We start from the raw sequence: 23,235 nt of genomic DNA on the forward strand, positions 1-23,235 counted from the left end.
GCCACAGGTGTTAATGCAATTGTTTTTTGACTGATCACTGATCAGAGAACTTGTCATGTATTTTCGTTTCTTCAAAGTTACATTTAATGTATGTGGGAGTTGGGGCGGTGTCATCTTGTTTATATCAACTTAATAGTTCTTTCCAACAATAACAAGATGCTGCGTTGTCATGGCTACAGGCCAGGGGTGTCAAACTCATTTTAGCTCAGGGGCCGGATGGAGGAAAATCTGTGCACACGCGGGGTCGGACTATTAAAATCATGGCATTAAAACAAAAAAATATAGACAACTTCAGATTGTTTTCTTTGTCTTACTTTGGCCAAAAATAGAACAAACACATTCTGAAAATATTACAATAAGATATATAGAAAAACATACCGGCATGAAGGAAAGAAAAAAGTGAATGAATGTTTATAACTGAATACATTTACATATGCATAAAAATGTGTTTTCTTTTGAATACCGTATTTTTCGGAGTATAAGTCGCTCTGGCGTATAAGTCGCACCGGCCGAAAATGCATAATAAAGAAGGGGAAAAAACATATAAGTCGCACTGGAGTATAAGTCGCATTTTTGGGGGAAATGTATTTGATAAAACCCAACACCAAGAATAGATATTTGAAAGGCACTTTAAAATAAATAAAGAATAGTGAACAACAGGCTGAATAAGTGTACGTTATATGAGGCATAAATAACCAACTGCGAACGTGCCTGGTATGTTAACGTAACATATTATGGTAAGAGTCATTCAAATAACTATAACATATAGAACATGCTATACGTTTACCAAACAATCTGTCACTCCTAATCGCTAAATCCCATGAAATCTTATACGTCTAGTCTCTTACGTGAATGAGCTAAATAATAATATTTGATATTTTACGGCAATGTGTTAATAATTTCACACATAAGTCGCTCCTGAGTATAAGTCGCACCCCCGGCCAAACTATGAAAAAAAACTGCAACTTATAGTCCGAAAAATACGGTAATTAAAAAAAAATAAAAAAATTAAGTAACGTTTATGACAACCTTTTTCCAAAACACAATACAGAATGTGAGATATAACAGGACAATGCATACATTTATCATTTGTTTTCAAAATGGTTACAAAAAAGTGGGACCCCAAAAATTTACTATGGCACCCCATTTTTATGACTTGATGGGGTCCCTGGGACTCTATTTTGAAAATTCCTAGTGCCAACACTGATTGGAGTAGATGGTAGTTATGTTAGATCCACTATGGACTGGACTTTCACAATATTATGCTAGACCCTCTTGACGTCCATTGCATCCGGTCTAAACATTGATTGATGGATTGAGTATTGGTGCGTGCAAAACAGCAGCAGGCGGCTGTGGCCTGCGGGCCGGTTCGAATACTAATCAAATATCATCCCGGGGGCCCTATATAATTCATTGACTTTGACACCCCTGCTACAGGCAGTGTGCAGGTCCGAAAGGCGTGGGCAGCTAAGTCGCGTGTACTATTTTGTCCCAGGCGTTCGGAGGTGCGCCGCGTGTAGGTCATGTGGTGCACCTGCATGGCGGCCCCCCCCCCAGCAGCTGTAGCCAGGGCTGGGTTACATTCCTGGGGAGAGCCCGGAGGCAGAGCAGCTGCATGCTGGTAGCAGTGCTTCACTCTGAGGCCCCTCACGCTTTAACTGTGACATTCCTCCATTTATTACTGGCCCCCAGCCTTCTCATACTACTAATGCATTGTGGGTGTGCTTTTTTCAATTCTCAGGACATGTATGTCCACAGTGGTCCTCATGCACACACGATCCACACACTCGTGTGTGTGTGTGTGCCGTCCCACCAGCAAGCAAATTTGTGGCCAGCCGCATATTTCCTTGTACCAACACACAGAAACGTTTAAAACTTTGCACGCCAACCTCGACAGGCGTCGCTTGTGCACTAAAACAGATGCTGAATGATTGTCAAGGTTCTCTTTGTTGTCGCGGCTGTGACAGACACACAACACATCAAACACTAATATGTTCATGCAGTCTGTGGCTACAACCTTTCTGAAAAAACGTTGACATTAAAAAATCAAGACTCCTCATAGGTTACCATGGAAATCTTGAATAATCCATTCCAGTGTCAAACTGCCACCAACATAAAAAGTATTGACTGTAATTAGCATGTTATACAAGTTCAATACTACAAACGTATGGTAACTCTGGACAAAAGTATTGGGACACTGCTAGACATTAAGATTTGGAATCACAGACTAAGTAGTATTTTGCCAATAATATGGAAATAAATATAGTGAAAGAAAACACACAAACAAGATATTTATATTGGGGAAGAAGTGATATATGTACGTGATATAGCACTCAAAATAATCATAAACTTAGACATGGGACAACTATAATGTTGATATAAATGAAAAAACAAATACCGTATTTTTCGGAGTATAAGTCGCACCGGAGTATAAGTCGCACATGCCAAGAATGCATAATAAAGAAGGAAAAAAACACATATAAGTCACACTGGAGTATAAGTCGCATTTTTGGGGGAAATGTATTTGATAAAACCCAACACCAAGAATAGACATTTGAAAGGCAATTTAAAATAAATAAAGAATAGTGAACAACAGGCTGAATAAGTGTACGTTATATGAGGCATAAATAACCAACTGAGAACGTGCCTGGTATGTTAACGTAACATATTATGGTAAGAGTCATTCAAATAACTATAACATATAGAACATGCTATACGTTTACCAAACAATCTGTCACTCCTAATCGCTAAATCCCATGAAATCTTATACGTTTAGTCTCTTACGTGAATGAGCTAAATAATATTATTTGATATTTTACGGTAATGTGTTAATAATTTCACACATAAGTCACTCCTGGGTATAAGTCGCAACCCCGGCCAAACTATGAAAAAAACTGCGACTTATATTCCGAAAAATACGGTAACTGTAATTAGCATGTTATACAAGTTCAATACTACAAAATGTTTTCTTTTCTTTTTGACCACCGTGATGGTAACTCCGGACAAAAGTATTGGGACACTGCTAGGCATTAAGATTTGGAATCACTGACTAACTCACCATGTGATATTATCACAGTATTTTGCCAATAATATGGAAATAAATATAGTGAAAGAAAACATGCAAACAAGATATTTATATTGGGGAAGAAGTGATATATGTATGTAAAATAGCGCTCAAAATAATCATAAACTTGGACATGGGACAACTATAATGTTGATATAAATGAAAAAACAAATACATGCACAGTTAATTACCATGTTACCATGAATTGATTAACTTGGACCCCGACTTAAACAAGTTGAAAAACTTATTTGGGTGTTACCATTTAGTGGTCAATTGTACGGAATATGTACTGTACTGTGCAATCTACTAATAAAAGTCTCAATCAATCAAAAAAAATCCTTAGATGCTGATGTCATGTCATTTTACAGACAGTTCTCATCAAAATGTCTGTTCGGAACCGTACTGTATGACCTTCAGGGTGTCCTGATCCAATATTGATATCAGTCCGACATCACCATAAAAACAAGTATCAGATTATATATATCGGCTTGCATCTAAAACCTCCGCTACAAGATCTGATACAAGCAGTCCTGCAACGTGTTTACTTGTGCAGAGCTGGACATCTAAATGTCCTCCGATAAGCACTCAAGGTCGGCCTTCTCTTGTATTTTAGTCAAGTCATTTACAACAAGGTAACCATGGTAGGCTAGCAAGAGCTTGCAGATACACAAAGGCTAAGCACACAACAGCACACGAGCTAGTGTACTTAATTGAACAATATTGCAGTCTAAAAACACATTTGTCGATATAAACAAGTAACAAATAATTATTGTTGTATATTACTGGCACGGTAGAGCAACCGTGCCAGAAACTTGAGGGTTCCAGGTTCGCTCCCCGCCTCTTGCCATCCAAATCACTGCCGTTGTGCCCTTGGGCAAGACACTTCACTTTTGCCCCCAGTGCCGCTCACACTGGTGAATGAATGATAGGTGGTGGTCTGAGGGGCTGTAGGCGCCAATTGGCAGCCACGCTTCCGTCAGTCTACCCCAGGGCAGCTGTGGCTACAAATGTAGTTTACCACCACAGATGTGTGGATTAAAGTTAAAGTACCACTGATAGTCACACACAAACACGAGGTGTGGTGAAACTACCCTCTGCATTTGACCAATCCCCTTGTTCCACCCCCTGGGAGGTGAGGGCAGCGGTGAGCAGCAGCGGTGGCCGCGCTCAGGAATCATTTTGGTGATTCAACCCCCAATTCCTACCCTTGATGCTGAGTGCCAAGCAGGGCGGTAACGGGTGCCATTTGTATAGTCTTTGGTATGACTCGGCCGGGGTTTGAACTCACAACCTACCGATCTCAGGGCGGACTTCGAGCGCTTTGAGTATCTAGTTGATAGAAAAGCGCTATATAAAACTAATCCATTATTATTAGTATTATTACTTACAGGTACAAAGTCTCCAAAGCATATTAGAAAGTCTCCAGTAACAAACGTGTCTGCATCATGAGCTTAATTTAATGAATTATTGTGGCAAAACAAATGACCACTTCTCTTCAACTTAAACACAGCATAAGTCAATACCAGACAGGTAATAATAAATAGGTTAGTGGTTTTCATAACTACCATTGTTCTCTGATTGACTATTTTCCCTTGATCAATCCTTTTGCAACATTCACACTACAAAACAATGAAAGTATGAATGATGTGTGCTGATATCGTATCAGATCTATATCAGTATCGGACATACACAAGGGTCCAATATCGGTATTATATTAGAAGTGAAAAGGTTGCATCTACTGGTGACACAAAAAGGGGTCAATAGGACACTAACAAGGTACCCATATGGCTAATTATTAAGGGTGTAACGGTACGTGTATTTGTATTGAACCGTTTCAGTACGGGGGTTTCGGTTCGGTTCGGAGGTGTACCGAACGAGTTTCCACACGGACATATTAAGTAGCGTACCGCACGTTGTGTAAACAATGCACACCGAGGCACAACACACTTGCAGCGACCTGGCTACGACAACATGTAAAAGCCAGAGCTGGAAGACCCTCCTGCCTCGTTATGATCTCCCGTTTGGGAACACTAAGGCTTTGCGGTGCGATACAACAATGGAGGACAGAGGTTTGCCGACATTGTTCAGCAGCAGTAGGGTATGCTTCTGCCAACACGTCAAACATGCTAATCCATTTGAAGTGTCACCACCCCCAAGTGAACATCGCTTCAACGAAGATAAAGACGAGCGTCGTGCAAACACCGCATTCAAGCAGCCTCTCCTCGGCGAGTCAGACAGGGCTAAAGCAATAACAAATGCCGTTGGTGTTTTTATAGCAGCAGATTTAAGACCATATTGCATTAAAAACTAGATTTTGACCCACTTCTTCTCTTTCTTTCAGCAGACAATGTGGATTAACTGATTTTTCTGGCAAAAAACATGAAGATTGAGTGAAAGTCACCAGGGTTAAAGGCATGGGGGGAAAAGAAAAGTTAATCTGAGGCTGAGTTGACTTGAAACTGTTTAATGTTGCACTTTTTATATGTAGAAGAAAGGTTTTGTAATTTTATGTAATCTGAGCAACAACTTGAGGCAGTTTAATGTTGATTAACGTGGACCCCGACTTAAACAAGTTGAAAAACTTATTCGGGTGTTACCATTTAGTGGTCAATTGTACGGAATATGTACTGTACTGTGCAATCTACTAATAAAAGTCTCAATCAATCAATCAAAAAAAGCACTTTATATGTAGAAAGGTTTTGTTAAACCATTCTGAGCCTTATCTTATTTAGTTTTTATTTTATATATGTTGACCACATTAACCCTGGCAATGGACCATGTGTGTATATGTATGTTATTGTTATGCTTAGCATTCATGACTGCCTGCTGTTGCACTCATCAGCCTAGTGGTGGCTCACATCCATCACACACACCATCCATCCATCCATCCATTTTCTACCGCTTATTCCCTTTTTTGGGGTCGCGGGGGGCGCTGGAGCCTATCTCAGCTACAATCGGGCGGAAGGCGGTGTACACCCTGGACAAGTCGCCACCTCATCGCAGGGCCCATCACACACACAGCTATTTCTATTTTTGGGCAGAATTATTATAGGGTTCCCAATGTTAAAAGGATAAAGCCATTGTTTACAAATTTGGTAAATAAATAACCAAAAAATGTATATTTTGTTGTTTTCTTACTGTACCGAAAATGAACCGAACGGTGACCTCTAAACCGAGGTACGTACCGAACCGAAAATTTTGTGTACTGTTACACCCTTACTAATTATAGGAGAATATTACAATAATGTTAAATTTGGGGGGGAAAGGAGACACGTGTAAGCCTGGCTATATGTCACAAAGACCACAGTATAACAGAGCCAGCCATAGTAAGTCACTAAGTCAATTAGAATAAGGGGATGTTATGAACTAATACTTATTGAGACCAAAGAACGACTGAGCATGTGAGATGAACACATCCCTCTCTATGTATAACAACTTTGTCCATCTCCTTGAGAATAAATGTGTGTGTCTGCATGTGTGTGTGTGTGTGTGTGTGTGTGTGTGTGTGTGTGTTAAGTGTTTTTCCATGCAGGGCCATGTGCATAATGGCCCTGTTGTATTTTTAGTACACACTCAAGGTTTTTTTTTCCTGGAAAATGCGATGTAAAATCTTGTCTCGTGTGCTGGGAAGTTCACCTGAACTTGAGGCCAAGCAGCACAAAGGGTGTGGACAACGAGGGGCCTTAAAAGCCTCCAAGACCTTAAAAAGATTATTTCTCTCAGCTTGGAGAGCGGGGGTCTAAATATTACAAACAGCTCTCAGTGTGACGCAAAGCACAATAATCAACACTCTCCTCTCATTTGATTGTGCTCCTGGAGCTGAAGTTGTGGCCAGTGGGTGGAGTGGAGTGCAGCAGAGAGCAAATACACATATTTTTAAAAAGTACCATTAAGGAACTTTGTGCAGCACTTAAGACAAACATGATGTGCATACTTGTGCGGGGTTTTACTCAGTAATGGCGCCCGTAAAGAGGAGAGTTGCTATTACAAGGGGAATTTACTACACATTACTCAGCGCTGTGGAGCGGAGGGCGGCTGGCACTCGTTTTTCTACAAACAGGTTATTCAACCTGGGGCTTGCGGGACAAATATGACCTGAGAATAATATTTCAGCATTTCAAAACTATTACTACAACAGCAGAGCACTCTCCTACAGACCATATTTGAATGTATTTTTGCAGGAGCTCATTGAAAACTGCAGAATGCTCCGTCTATCCTGGACTACCATTTTTGTGTTACTGCCTTCAAAACAGCATTGTGCTCCTGTTACATAGAGGATCTTTGACTAGTGTTTTTGGATTACGTCCTCCAGAACAGCATAGTGCTCCTGTCCTAGCTTTGACTAGTGGTTTTGCAGTAGTTCCTCAAAACCAATAGAATGCACCTGTCATATACAGTATAGCAGTGTTTCTTAACCATTGTTGTGTCGCGAGCGCGCCCTAGAGGGCCGCCAAAAATATCGGTTTCTCAGCTGTGGTCCGTATGGGCCGCAGCGGCACACAGTTGTAATAAATTTTTTCCGCCACATGTGGCAGTAATTACAATCTCAAACAAACAGAAGAAGTCTTCAGCTAAAGTCATAGAGAAGTTTCTTAAGTGCAAAAATTATGACTAAATCAGTGAAGCTGTATTTTCATTCGAACTTTAATTTTATGACAGTCTAGAAAATGGATGGATGGACGGATAGTTAAGAAACATATTCATATTTCGTTATTATTAATTTAGCACAACATAATTGTCAATTTATTTTTAATCTGTTTTTTATGAGTCCCTTCTAATGCAGTATATTTGATTAGTACTTATTTTTCTAATCAGGCTGGCCTAAGGTTTATGTGTTAAAAACATTTTGTTTAGAGTAAACATGTGATTAACACATGGTTTCATATCATATGACAAGGTTGTAAACAATTAATTTAATTATATTATATATATATATTTATTTATTTTTTTCTAATCAGGCTGGCCTAAGCCTAAGGTTTATGTGTTAAATAAAAACATTTTGTTTAGAGTCAATATGTGATTAACACATGGTTACATATCATTTGACAAGGTTGTAAACAATTAATTTAATTATATTATATTATATATAATAACTGTTAATATTTGAGTTGGCCCAGGGCCCCTCTGTAGTGGAAAAGTTTGGCCCTTAGGTCAAAAAGGTTAAGAACCCCTGATATAGATGATCTTTGATGAGCTATTTTGCAGTAGCTCATCATAAACAGCAGTTCTCCATCACATAGAGCAGTGGTCCCCAACCACCGGGCCGCGGCCCGGGACCGATTGGTACCGGGCCGCACAAGAAAAAAAAAATATATATTTTTTTATTTTTATTAAATCAACATAAAAACACAATATATACACTATATATCAATGTATATCAATACAGTCTGCAGGGATACAGTCTGTAAACACACATGATTTCTTTAAAAAAAAAAATATATATATATATATATATATACATATATACACATTTTTAAGCATTGACTGGTCCGCAGCTACAAAAAGGTTGGGGACCACTGACATGGAGGATATTTGACTAGTGTTTTTGCATTACATCCGTAAAAACTGCAGTGCGTCTGTCATATAGAGGATCTTTGACTTGTGTTTTTGCATTACGTCGCTAAACACAGCAGAGTGCTCAAGTCACATAGAGGATCTTTGCCTAGCGTTTTTGCAGTGTGCTCTTGTTATAAGAATGTTTTTGCTATAGGTGCTCAAAAACAATACAGTGCTCTTGTCCTTTTGAGGATCTATACCTCACATGTTTGCAGTAGCTCATTTGTGCTGTTGTCCCTCAAAAACAAGAGTGCTCTAGAATATAGAGGATCTTTGACTAGCATTTTTCCATTAATCTTCTGTTATATAAAGCATTTGATTGTTTGATTTGAGTGTTTTTGCAGTAGTTGCTTGAAAACAAAGCACTCTTGTCATATAGAGGATCTTTGACCGGTGTTTTTGCATTAGGTTGTGTGTGCGTCAAAAAGGTTAAGAACCCCTGATATAGATGATCTTTGATGAGCTATTTTGCAGTAGCTCCTCATAAACAGCAGTTCTCCATCACATAAAGGATATTTGACTAGTGTCTTTGCATTACTTACGTAAAAACTGCAGTGCGTCTGTCATATAGAGGATCTTTGACTTGTGTTTTTGCATTACGTCGCTAAACACAGCAGAGTGCTCCAGTCACATAGAGGATCTTTGACTAGCGTTTTTGCAGTGCGCTCTTGTTATAAAGCATCTTTAATGAATGTGTTGCTATAGGTGCTCAAAAACAATACAGTGTTCTTGTCCTATCGAGGATCTATACCTCGCATGTTTGCAGTAGCTCATTTGTGCTGTTGTACCTCAAAAACAAGAGTGCTCTGGAATATAGAGGATCTTTGACTAGCATTTTTCCATTAATCTTCTGTTATATAGAGCATTTGATTGTTTGATTTGAGTGTTTTTGCAGTAGTTGCTTGAAAACAATACAGCACTCTTGTCATATAGAGGTGTTTTTGCATTAGGTTGTGTGTGCGTCAAAAAGGTTAAGAACCCCTGATATAGATGATCTTTGATGAGCTATTTTGCAGTAGCTCCTCATAAACAGCAGTTCTCCATCACATAAAGGATATTTGACTAGTGTCTTTGCATTACTTACGTAAAAACTGCAGTGCGTCTGTCATATAGAGGATCTTTGACTTGTGTTTTTGCATTACGTCGCTAAACACAGCAGAGTGCTCCAGTCACATAGAGGATCTTTGACTAGCGTTTTTGCAGTGCGCTCTTGTTATAAAGCATCTTTAATGAATGTTTTTCCTAAAGGTGCTCAAAAACAGTACAGTGCTCTTGTCCTATCGAGGATCTATACCTCGCATGTTTGCAGTAGCTCATTTTTGCTGTTGTACCTCAAAAACAAGAGTGCTCTGGAATATAGAGGATCTTTGACTAGCATTTTTCCATTAATCTTCTGTTATATAGAGCATTTGATTGTTTGATTTGAGTGTTTTTGCAGTAGTTGCTTGAAAACAATACAGCACTCTTGTCATTTAGAGGATCTTTGACCGGTGTTTTTGCATTAGGTTGTGTGTGCGTGCGTGTCTTGCCTCAGCGTCTTGATTCTGCAAGTCGTAGGCTCGAGCCAGAGTTCGCATCGTCGACAAGCTCAGCTCCGTTTCTTCCAAAAGGAGCTCCAAAAGCAGCACGAGTTGCTCCGATGTCATCTGGAGACACAAACAGTGCATTGTATTAAAAGAAAGTCATCTTCAAAATATGTGCACAAACGTCAGATGAATGGCTTCGTCTTCACCTGCAACAAATGACTGAAGTCATCAGAATGATGCTTATTGCATTTCTGCAGTCACTCGCGCACACATTTCCTGGAAGTGTTTCATTTTGCGTGCGGCGCTCGGAGAGAACACATCGATATCAGTCAATTAAAGCCATGCTTCAAAGCCAAGAAGCATGAAAATAATAAAACTGAGCTGTGGCTGTGATTAAATAAAAATGGTAAACTGAGCACGTCCTTTCAAACGGGGAAATATTAGAGGGGGAAAAGGGAGGAGCGATGCAGTGAGAATGGAAGAAACAAGAAAGCAATAAAAGTGTTTAATGAAGCTGTGGGAGCAAGTCGACAAAATGCTTCTGCTAAAAACAGCTCAAATAGATCTAAACTGCTGCCAGGAAAGGTGCGATTGTGTTATTTGGTAGATGGACCTGAAGGCAACAAGCTATTTTCTTCTGATGACAAACGCCATCAGGGACGCTGTCAAGTCAGCTGTGAATTGAACAGATTATTCCGAGGATGGATGTGGGCAGCGAGAGTGATTGTGCTTCCTCCAGGGACAGTTGTGCCCAGCCTTGCCTGCACTTCTTCTTCTTCTTCTTCAACAGGGAACGTTCTACACTCCCAGCCACACCTTCCTCCCGTCTGGGACGCAATTAATGACTGGAGGCTCCGCAGAGGCTAATGTGAAAATAGGTATGAAGTGTTAGAGTGAATCACACTGAGGGAGCTATGGGAGCAAACAGCCAGTGAGGCGACAGGAAGTAGCTGCTATGGTGTGACATCTCGGCATACGTTCATTTATACGTCTGTTTCACACATCCATCTATCCATCCATGTGCAGTGCATCCATCTTTACACTCATTCACAGCAGCATCCACCATTACAAAAAACTTTCTTCCTCCTATCACTTATTTTCTTCCATCTACATTCCAGTCCTCCATTGTATGGCCCCTTTCATCCATCCATCCATGTGGCCACCAACCCAACAACAATACATTCATCAAATAAAATCCATCTTTTTTTGAAAAAAACGAGCATTCATCCATCTCATCATTTTGTTTCCGTGCACTCATGAGTCTCATTTGCAAGTATGCATTCATTTCTGCTTGTTTTAAATAAGTTTCCTTAGTCGGGACTCAGGAAGTAGTCTTTGCCATTACGTTGAATGTGCCAGTCGTGTCTTCTGTTGAGCCCTACAAAGTGTTTAAACTGTAAGTATTGTACTTATTACACACCAGCAGTTGGATTTTAATGTGCATCTTAGTTGTAGTTTTCATTACCAAATTTGGGGGTGTTACATCACAGGAGCATGTCAATGGCATATTCAATATAAATCAGCATCGAGCTAACGCATTTTGAAGAGTGTAGTTCTGTACTTCGAGTGCTTTCCATCGGGCATACCGTATTTTTCGGAGTATAAGTCGCACCGGCCGAAAATGCATAATAAAGAAGGGAAAAAACATATATAAGTCGCACTGGAGTATAAGTCGCATTTTTTGGGGAAATTTATTTGATAAAAGCCAACACCAAGAATGGACATTTGAAAGGCAATGTAAAATAAATAAAGAATAGTGAACAACAGGCTGAATAAGTGCACGTTATATGAGGCATAAATAACCAACTGAGAACGTGCCTGGTATGTTAACGTAACATATTATGGTAAGAGTCATTCAAATAACTATAACATATAGAACATGCTATACGTTTACCAAACAATCTGTCACTCCTAATTGCTAAATCCCATGAACTCTTATACGTCTAGTCTCTTACGTGAATGAGCTAAATAATATTATTTGATATTTTAAGGTAATGTGTTAATAATTTCACACATAAGTCGCTCCTGAGTATAAGTCGCACCCCTGGCCAAACTATGAAAAAAACTGCGACTTGTAGTCCGAAAAATACGGTACTTACTCTGTCGGCATGGAAAATTGCAACATTACATGAAGGCAATCCAGCTGAGTTGTTTATGACTGCTTGTTTACCTGCCAAGTGCTTGTGCTAGTGCAGTCCGCAACCTGACATGACATCAATTGCAAATATTTCCAATATAGCATCGTTTGATTGAAACAGAATCCGGAACCTATAAAAGTACCGAATTCGGTACCCATCTGTAATCTTGCCTTTCATCAATTATTCCCTTGAGCCACACAATTCATCCATCCACCAACTATCTTTTCATCCACCATTCCAATATGCAGCCAATCAGCTCCTGCAATTTTCAACCATTAAAATAACTTTCTTCCATCCACTCCGCTTCTTCAATCTGTCACTGAATGCCTGAATTCATCAATCCATCCCATGACCACCTATTGCACCACCAAGCCATTGCATCATCCCTTCATTCGTGCAGTTAAAAAAAAACATAATTCCATCCTACCATTTATTTCATCCATCACCCCAGTCATTGAAGCGACCATTCATCCCAATTTCACCCGTCCTTCCCTTCTTTTGCCCATCCATTGATTCCAGGAATCACCTGTTGCACCAATCCTTTCTTTTGCCCATCGATTCTGCCACCCGTCCATTACTTCAATCCGCCCACTTCACCTGTCTAACAACCATTTATCACTAACAACGTGCTATTCATCTAATAACCACCAGCTCCTTATATGTAACCAAGAACCCCCATCATCCAACAACAACACATTCCCCGTGCACCATTCCTACAGTACCAAACTACTAGTGATCCACCCATCTGTTCCTTCACTCAGCAAATCATACATTTCACCCATCATCCTTTGATCCACACTTTAATCCACCACGGTAAAAACCTAACCATTAAGTGTCCCAACATGTACCGTATTTTTCGGACTATAAGTCGCAGTTTTTTTCATAGTTTGGCCGGGGGTGCGATTTATACTCAGGAGCGACTTATGTGTGAAATTATTAACACATTACCGTAAAATATCAAATAATATTATTTAGCTCATTCACGTAAGAGACTAGACGTATAAGATTTAAAAAAATTAAACAATGGATGTCTGCTAACTTCTTGCAACTCAACGCCAAGAAAACGGAAATGCTGATTATCGGTCCTGCTAAACACCGACATTTATTTAATAATACCACCTTAACATTTGACAACCAAACAATTACACAAGGCGAATCAGTAAAGAATCTGGGTATTGTTTTCGACCCAACTCTCTCGTTTGAATCACACATTAAGAGTGTTACTAAAACTGCCTTCTTTCATCTCCGTAATATCGCTAAAATTCGTTCTATTTTATCCACTAGCGACGCTGAGATCATTATTCATGCATTCGTTACGTCTCGTCTCGACTACTGTAACGTATTATTTTCGGGTCTCCCTATGTCTAGCATTAAAAAATTACAGTTGGTACAAAATGCGGCTGCTAGACTTTTGACAAGAACAAGAAAGTTTGATCATATTACGCCTATACTGGCTCACCTGCACTGGCTTCCTGTGCACTTAAGATGTGACTTTAAGGTTTTACTACTTACGTATAAAATACTACACGGTCTAGCTCCGTCCTATCTTGTCGATTGCATTGTACCATATGTCCCGGCAAGAAATCTGCGTTCAAAGAACTCCGGCTTATTAGTGATTCCCAGAGCCCAAAAAAAGTCTGCGGGCTATAGAGCGTTTTCTATTCGGGCTCCAGTACTATGGAATGCCCTCCCGGTAACAATTAGAGATGCTACCTCAGTAGAAGCATTTAAGTCCCATCTTAAAACTCATTTGTATACTCTAGCCTTTAAATAGCCCCCCTGTTAGACCAGTTGATCTGCCGTTTCTTTTCTTTTCTCCTCTGCTCCCCTTTTCCTTGTGGAGGGGGGGGGGGGGGGGCACAGATCCGGTGGCCATGGATGAAGTGCTGGCTGTCCAGAGTCGGGACCCGGGGTGGACCGCTCGCCTGTGCATCGGCTGGGAACATCTCTGCGCTGCTGACCCGTCTCCGCTCGGGATGGTGTCCTGCTGGCCCCACTATGGACTGGACTCTTACTATTATGTTGGATCCACTATGGACTGGACTCTCACAATATTATGTCATACCCACTCGACATCCATTGCTTTCGGTCTCCCCTAGAGGGGGGGGGTTACCCACATATGCGGTCCTCTCCAAGGTTTCTCATAGTCATTCACATCGACGTCCCACTGGGGTGAGTTTTTCCTTGCCCTTATGTGGGCTTTGTACCGAGGATGTCGTTGTGGCTTGTGCAGCCCTTTGAGACACTTGTGATTTAGGGCTATATAAATAAACATTGATTGATTGATAAACATTGAAGATTTCATGGGATTTAGCGATTAGGAGTGACAGATTGTTTGGTAAACGTATAGCATGTTCTATATGTTATAGTTATTTGAATGACTCTTACCATAATATGTTACGTTAACATACCAGGCACGTTCTCAGTTGGTTATTTATGCCTCATATAACGTACACTTATTCAGCCTGTTGTTCACTATTCTTTATTTATTTTAAATTGCTTTTCAAATGTCTATTCTTGGTGTTGGGTTTTATCAAATAAATGTCCCCAAAAAATGCGACTTATACTCCAAAGCGACTTATATATGTTTTTTTCCTTCTTTATTATGCATTTTCGGCCGGAGCGACTTATACTCCGAAGAATACGGTAGCTGTCGCCACTTAAGGAATGACGGCCAGACGCAAGCAAAGTTAGTGAGGAGCATAAAACAGGAAAAAGTGGTATCCCGTCCTCAGTCTTTACCCTAAGCCTCCATATTGTGAAGACGGAGGGCCTGATTTACTAGGATCCAAACACCATGCAGTTAACAGCGTGTGAAATCGATAAAATAGCGTGTACTATTGGTGGGCGTGTTGTGTGCAATTTACTAAAACTGTGTGTTCAATTGAAAAGTGGTTATTTAAGTGAGGATTTTGCGTGTACTATATAGGGCATTCATGTTATCATCATGTGGCGTTTTGCTCTGTTTTCAAACATGCAGAAGACATGTACCACTTTTTAACATGACATAAAACATTTTTAACAGCTAAAAGTGCAGGCTGCACGTTACTCTGCATACCTAAAGACGTTTGTTTTCATATAAGAAATATTTTAATATTTAATCTATGTGGGGAAAAAAACTAAGTTCATAAAAAGAATACTAAAGGACACCAAACCACATCAATTGAATTGGTTTTAATCAGCCCCTTAAGTCCTCTAGCAGCTATAAGATTATAAAATGATGTTGCTGAACATACGATATGTCTAATATTTCTTTATTTCTGACCATCCAAAAATGTTCACACACACAGAGGATTCTCGTCTGTCCATGATCTGGTCTTTGCAGCAAGAGCACTGATCCCGCACCCGTCTGTGAAACTGTCAGTTTGCTACATAAAACGCAAAATAGTTCTCACAAAACGGTGACGAGCGTTGATAAATCACATTGCAAGTGTTAAGTAATCATATTTTGCATTTTCTCCTTCCAGTGGGAATTTTAATGATCAGACAGAGGCTCAAAATTAATTACACGCCTTATTCCGCCCACTTAACAGACGCAATGTACTTTGCACATTAACTGTAAATATTGAAAGGGTAAAAGAAAACACATTTTTGGGTGTAATAATAGATGATAAATTGAACTGGAAATCTCATGTAAAAAAAAATATACAACATAAAGTAGCAAGAAACACGTCAATAATGAATAAAGCAAAATATGTTCTAGACCAAAAATCACTTCATATTCTTTACTGCTCGCTAATGTTACCATATTTGAGTTATTGTGTAGAAACAACTACAAATGTACGCTTCATTCACTAACTGTGCTACAAAAAAGATCAATTAGAATAACACATAATGTTGGATATAGAGAACATACAAACCCTTTATTTATTAAATCACAATTATTGAAATTTAACGATTTGGTGCATTTGCAAACAGCTACAATGATGTACAAAGCAAACTATAACCTGCGACCCAAGAATGTACAACAATTCTTCTCAACAAAAGAGGAGAAATATAACCTTAGAGCAGTGGTTCTCAACCTTTTTTTCAGTGATGTACCCCCTGTGAATTTTTTTTTAAATTCAGGTACCCCCTAATCAGAGCAAAGCATTTTTGGTTGAAAAAAGATAAAGAAGTAAAATACAGCACTATGTCATCAGTTTCTGATTTATTAAATTGTATAACAGTGCAAAATATTGCTCATTTGTAGTGGTCTTTCTTGAACTATTTGGAAAAAAAGATAGGTTTTTATTTATATTTATAAAGGATTTTTGAATTGTTGCTATTTTTAGAATATTTAAAAAAAATCTCACGTACCCCTTGCCATACCTTCAAGTACCCCCAGGGGTACGCGTATCCCCATTTGAGAACCACTGCCTTAGAGGACAATCTAATTTAAAACATTTGTATGCTCGTACAACACTTAACATCTTTAGCATATCAGTGTGTGGAACGGATTAACAAAGAAATCAAACTAAGCACCAATATGATTCAGTTTAAGAGACTGTTCAAACTACAAGTGTTCACAAAGTACACAGAACAAGAATTATGATGAACATCTTGAACCCATTTTTTCCTTCTTCTTTTTTTTTTATTGACACAAAGATTATTTATGTATTTAATATGTGTTTGCTCACTATGGTATGTTATTTATGTGTTCACTGTTCTGTTACAGAGAACAAGGGAATTGGATAAAACTGCTACGGTATGAAAAGGGGTAGGATTAAATAAGCTCTGCTTCTTCCTACTCCTTTTCGGACGTGCTGTAATGAAACAACTGGACTTGTGTGACGCATTTACATTGTATCGTATGCATGTTCGATATAAACTGAAACTGAACTGAACATAGTAGATCAGCTTTGCGTGTGCTATCAGGGTTTGCACGTGTTTTAGTACACGCAAACCTTTAGTAAATCAGGCCCCGAGTGTTCTCTGAAGTGAAGCCCGCCATCTCTGGCGGGTTTCTCAGAGACCCACCCATGATCCCCCCCACCCCACACACACACACTGTTTCGCCAACTGTGAGGTCCTGGTGTGCCCCTATACACACACATGCTTCCAATCAATACGCTTTTGCCATTGTCTCCATAACAACTCTTTAAAAAACTGTTAACTATTTTTTTCCTACTGAATACGACGTTGCAGCACATCATACCTTCTCACATAGAAGTGCACTCAGACGGATTTGTGATTTATAGTTTATCAGCATTGCGTGCGTGTGTGTGTGACATAGAGAAAGCAATTAGAGGGGGAAAGGTGAACTCTACTGCTGAGTGCTCACTTATTAATGAGAGCCAGTAGAATGGCAAACAAGCACTTACCAGCAGCAACACAAACGCATGCATCGACACGACTTGTTTACAGGCAGGAAGCATTCAATTCCTGAAGCATCGAACGTAAAAACACACAACATTTTCAAACTCCCCCTATCAGCCACATAACGCTGTAAACAACAAATATGAATGCCTTAATGTGAAATGGACCAGTCCAAAAAAAAAAGAGCGTGTGGGCGTATGGGACCTGGGGAATAAGCTAAACTAGCCTCATAGTATGTTTATGCAACCCAGAACGGAGACGATCTCTTGGCCTTTGTTTACAGAGCCCTAAAAAAAACAACATTAGAACCTCGTTGGCTTTCCCAATGCTTCATTTTCCGAGAGACAGTCTACAGTGATTTCAAGAGGGGTCGTCCAAAGAAAACATTTTAAATCGGTTTCCCTCGCCAACAATTCGTCACCGTCTCCATGGCGACCGCAGCGAGTTGTTGTTCTTGGCGTGTACAGTAAATAGCAGTAATGACCTGAGCCTGAATCCTACATTCCATCGCTGTCTTGTCAAGAGGCCATATTTGTCGATCACAGGTGTCAGGTAACCACTGTCAAATGTGTGACATCTCAGGATTTAACAAGGCTATTCCTGGGCTGACATTAAAGCCAACTCGCAAAGCAAGGTCTAGTATACCTGCTTTGAAAGGAGAGACAACAAGGCAACAAAAGAAAAGGCTGACGATGAAATCTATAAAATGACTGCACACGGAACATTACGCCATTGGCACCTTTGAAAGGCGTACAGAGGTGTTGCAAATGCTTTCTTCCCCCCTCCCGCCATGCCTCCTACTACTACTACTACCACCGCCCCAAGGGAGAGTATGCTGCTTGTTCAGTCGTACCGCATTAAAGGGGTCGGAGACGTTGAATAACAGTGACATTATAAAACCAAACTGTGATTTCTGAGAGGCCATTGACTTGTGTGTGTGTGTGCGTGCGATGCCATTCTGCCGCTTGGCTGCTTTTTATTTCTGTCTGACCGCAGGCTTGTAAAAAGCCATTTTGGCTCCAGCGGCTAAAGACCTCAGCCTACTTGTCAGGTACTAAGGTTTCACTCTTTTATCCTCCCTTACAGTAAATCCAGCCCTTTTTATCCTCCCCTGCTGACCCTGTCTCCATGACGGCCTGACCTCCGTCGACAAGCCCGCTTCTCGTCGCTCTTGCCTTTCAAACCGGACCATTGTGCGGCCCCCTTCTCTTATTTTACCCCTGATTTAAAGCCACAAACATCCATCAGCCTTGAACAGCGATGGCGGTCTGGAGTCTTGACGAGGAGCAGTGCGCCAGGCAGCTGTTGGGATTCGGTGCGGACCGTGACAGCGTAAGTGGCATCACAAACACTTGCACTTTTAATTAGTCTGGAAGTGCTCCATACAGCTGCTCAGAATAGAAATGTGCAGGGGCAGATGGTAAGGAAGACTTTTAAGCCAAACAATGTACAGTAAGACATGGAGTCCATACCTCAAATAATCATGTCTGATCATGAAACATCCAGTGGTTACACGTTGGCGAGATGACCCTTTCTTCGCAGAGTAGTTTGTGTGAGAGAGTTTAATAATAAAAAAAAAAGGGTGCAGTGGCAATGATGTAAACCTATAAATATTAAGTCTATAAATATGGTAAGTGGCCAGCGAGCAAAATAAAATTCCCCAGACTGTGGGGATATGATACTGCAATCTTCTTGTCCAAAGAGACGCTATAAACAAAGAGGCTCGCTGACATCGCAGGATTTGCAAACCCATTTTCAGGTAATAGGATAGCAGAAAGGTTATCTGCGAGTCGCATGCTTACCGATGCTACCGTCGACTCCAACGATGTTGCACCTGCTGATGATCGCACAAATAGTTCTGGTCACAGGCCGATGACTCGGGGTGATGACCTTCAGCCGCCAACGATGCGTGATCTAATTGTTACAAGCACTCCGTCTCGGGCTGAACCATTCCTTCAAAACTTCTATACGCAATAATGTGATTGCTAAAGCTAAAGGTTTTTTTTTGCAGCTCCGTGTTGTGTTAAGTAGTTTACGCATACATGCCATCACCCTACTAATACATCATCCAAATTTAGTCATTTCACTGTTGACCGCCTATCAATTTTCTGTCTCAAAATTGAGAGTTACAAACAGAAACAGGCCACAATGAACATGTCTTCAAAGTCATGTAGCATCCTGACAAAGGTGGCAAGCTGGCGCAGCTAAGATGTGTCCAAAAGTTAAAGTTCAAATTAAAGCACCACTGATAGTCACACACACACTATCAATCAATCAATCAAAGTTTATTTACCGTATTTTTCGGACTATAAGTCACAGTTTTTTTCATAGTTTGGCCGGGGGAGCAACTTATGTGTGAAATTATTAACACATTACCGTAAAATATCAAATAATGTTATTTAGCTCATTCACGTAAGAGACTAGACGTATAAGATTTCATGGGATTTAGCGATTAGGAGTGACAGATTGTTTGGTAAACGTATAGCATGTTCTATATGTTATAGTTATTTGAATGACTCTTACCATAATATGTTACGTTAACATACCAGGCACGTTCTCAGTTGGTTATTTATGCCTCATATAACGTACACTTATTCAGCCTGTTGTTCACTATTCTTTATTTATTTTAAATTGCCTTTCAAATTTCTATTCTTGGTGTTGGGTTTTATCAAATACATTTCCCCCAAAAATGCGACTTATACTTTAGTGCAGTGGTTCTTAACCTTGTTGGACCCAGTTTCATATGCGCATTCACCGAACCCGAACCGTAATCATAAAATGATGTTATTATATTAAAGAAATACTAATAATATATTTTACAAACGGAAAGTTACAGGAATGTACACATGATCCCATGTTTACATCTCATTGTGCAACATGTGAATGTTTTAGTGAACTAAATGCGATATCTGAAAGGGATACACATTATTTCCAAAGCAGGACCCCGACCCAGACATATAATACTAGTACACAGCTCATAAAAAACAATATGTTATAGTCATTGTAAGTGGGCCAAAACACTTGTATTAGAAAATAATCTCATGGAAATGACTGTAGTCATTTGATTACAATAATAAAACATTTAACTTGTTATTTAGTCAGGTTTGAGACAGGTGTGCTGCAGGTGTGACCACAGTGCATTTGCACGTCGGACGTCTCTCACATGTGCTCCACTGAATGCTCGAGGAGTTTTTGCGTTTGCTCACACATATGGAAAATTAGAGAGAACATTGTTTGGGGGTATGCATAATACACCGACAGGGAAAAGTTTTTGTTTACACGATGAGTCGGGCGTGTCTTGACCTCCGCGGCGGAGGCTCTGCCGAACCCCTGAGGCCGACTCACCGAACCCCTAGGGTTCGATCAAACCCAGGTTAAGAACCACTGCTCTAGTGCGACTTGTATATGTTTTTTCCTTCTCTATTATGCATTTTCGGCCGGTGCGACTTATACTCCGGAGCAACTTATACTCCGAAAAATACGGTATATAGCCCTAAATCACGAATGTCTCAAAGGGCTGCACAAGCCACAATGACGTCCTGGCTCAGATCCCACCTCGGGCAAGGAAAAACTCAACCCAATGGGATACAGTGAGAAACCTTGGACGGGACCGCAGATGTGGGGAATCTAGAGAGTGAATAATACAACAGCCTTACTTCACTGAGTAAACACATCCAGAAAGCGGTTATACATTATTGTATACATTGCAATAACTGCAGGTGGCCAGTAAATGGGTTATACTTTTATACGCTTTTCTATCTTCAAGGTACTCAAAGGGCTTTGACACTATTTCCACATTCACCCATTCTCACACACTGATGGCAGGAACTGCCAGGCTAACCATGACCCATCAGGAGCAAGGGTGAAGTGTCTTGCTCAAGGACACAACGGACGTGACTAGGTTGGTGGAAGCTGGGGATCGAACCAGGAACCCTCAGGTTGCTGGCACGGCCACTCTCCCAACCACTACGCCGTCAGTGACGTTGAAGAATGTATTCGCATGTTTTTTGTTAACAAATACATTTGGAAGCAGTTGCATTAGAATAATAGCTTTTATTGATTTAACAATATGTTCTTTTCTGGCATTGCACTGAAAATCATGAATCGCAATATCTCCAAGAAATATCGCAATTAGATATTTTCCGAAAATAGTTTATCCCTATGTGCTTTGAGCAAAAGAGTTGGATCTATTTGCGTGAGATTTATTAAACCTTACAGCAAGAACAACAGCAAGCTGCGATCAATGCCTCATCGACGTGTTGTTTCGACTCAAACGTGCACAGGAACGCTGGCCACCATAAATAAACATAATGGGGGAACAAATATTTAAAACTCACACTGCATGCCAATCAACTCGTCCTGTTTGGATAACAAACAACTGCATGTGATTCATTTTAATCATTCCAACCCACACAGCTGATGAAAAGGGTTTGGAAAAGGGCGTAGAAACAAAAGGCAATGGACAAAGGATTGTTTGTGACAACAAGCAAAAGAATCGAGTACTTGGACTAGCGCTAGTTTGACACCCATTTTCTTTGTCCAGTTCTGATAAAACTGCTGCTATACCATACACCAGATTCCTGCACAGGTCCAATTTGATATATGCAGAATTTATCCAAGGTATCACCATTGATTAGGCCTGGGCAAAATAAAATCTCAGTTTTTTTTTTACTAAAAAATTGATTTCCGATTTTTTTACCTACTTTTTAAAGAAACCAATGAATACAAATGACACTTAATTCAAAACAAGTTTTTCTTTTAATCAATCAAGGACGAGCAGTTTGAAATGACACCGCATTCTCTTAGCAACATTATTTGAATAGTGTTGTTCTTTTTAGACCAGATATAGATTGCACTTTTTATGGTATAAAGTTTAAAGAACTACATTTATCATTTTCAAAGCACTAAATTAAGAGCTTCCTCTGGGAAGCGAAACCTCTGTCATGACTAAATTACTTCTGTAAACAGAAACGTCCATCCATCCATCCATCCATTTTCTACCGCTTATTCCCTTTTGGGGTCGCGGGGGGCGCTGGAGCCTATCTCAGCTACAATCGGGCGGAAGGCGGGGTACACCCTGGACAAGTCGCCACCTCATCGCAGGGCCAACACAGATAGACAGACAACATTCACACTCACATCCACACACTAGGGCCAATTTAGTGTTGCCAATCAACTTATCCCCAGGTGCATGTCTTTGGAAAACATGAAACGTAGCATTGCAAATTGCATGCAAATAAATAATCATCTCCAACATTGGGAATAATAAAGTGCAAACTTAAAACATCTGTCTTCAGTAAATAAAAATGTTGTATTATGCATTAAATGCAAATAAATAATCAAGTAATTATTGAGGACTATATGCTAGTCAAAGATCCTATATGTGACTGGCGCACTCTGCTGTGTTTAGGGACGTAATGCAAAAACACAAGTCAAAGATCCTCTATATGACAGACGCACTGCAGTTTTTACGGATGTAATGCAAAAACATTAGTCAAAGATCTTCTATGTGATGGAGAACTGCTGTTTATGAGGAGCTACTGCAAAATAGCTAATCAAAGATCATCTATACCAGGGGTTCTTAACCTTTTTGACCTAAGGGCCCAACTTGTCCACTACAGAGGGGCCAACTCAAATATTAACAGTGGAATAG

General features: G+C 40.0%; 1 protein-coding gene across 3 annotated transcripts in view; it reads right to left on the reverse strand.

Annotated features, from left to right (window-relative positions):
• Window positions 1–23,235, reverse strand: part of aopep (aminopeptidase O (putative)) — a 207,872-nt gene that overhangs the window by 16,391 nt on the left and 168,246 nt on the right. For all 3 annotated transcript variants that reach the window (XM_061928246.1, XM_061928245.1, XM_061928247.1), the window contains one exon: window positions 10,150–10,266. In XM_061928246.1, the coding sequence (XP_061784230.1) occupies window positions 10,150–10,266 (117 nt within the window). The remainder of the gene's footprint in view (window positions 1–10,149; window positions 10,267–23,235) is intronic.

This window comes from Nerophis lumbriciformis, linkage group LG33 (assembly GCF_033978685.3).
Source record: "Nerophis lumbriciformis linkage group LG33, RoL_Nlum_v2.1, whole genome shotgun sequence".
Lineage (NCBI taxonomy): Eukaryota > Metazoa > Chordata > Actinopteri > Syngnathiformes > Syngnathidae > Nerophis > Nerophis lumbriciformis.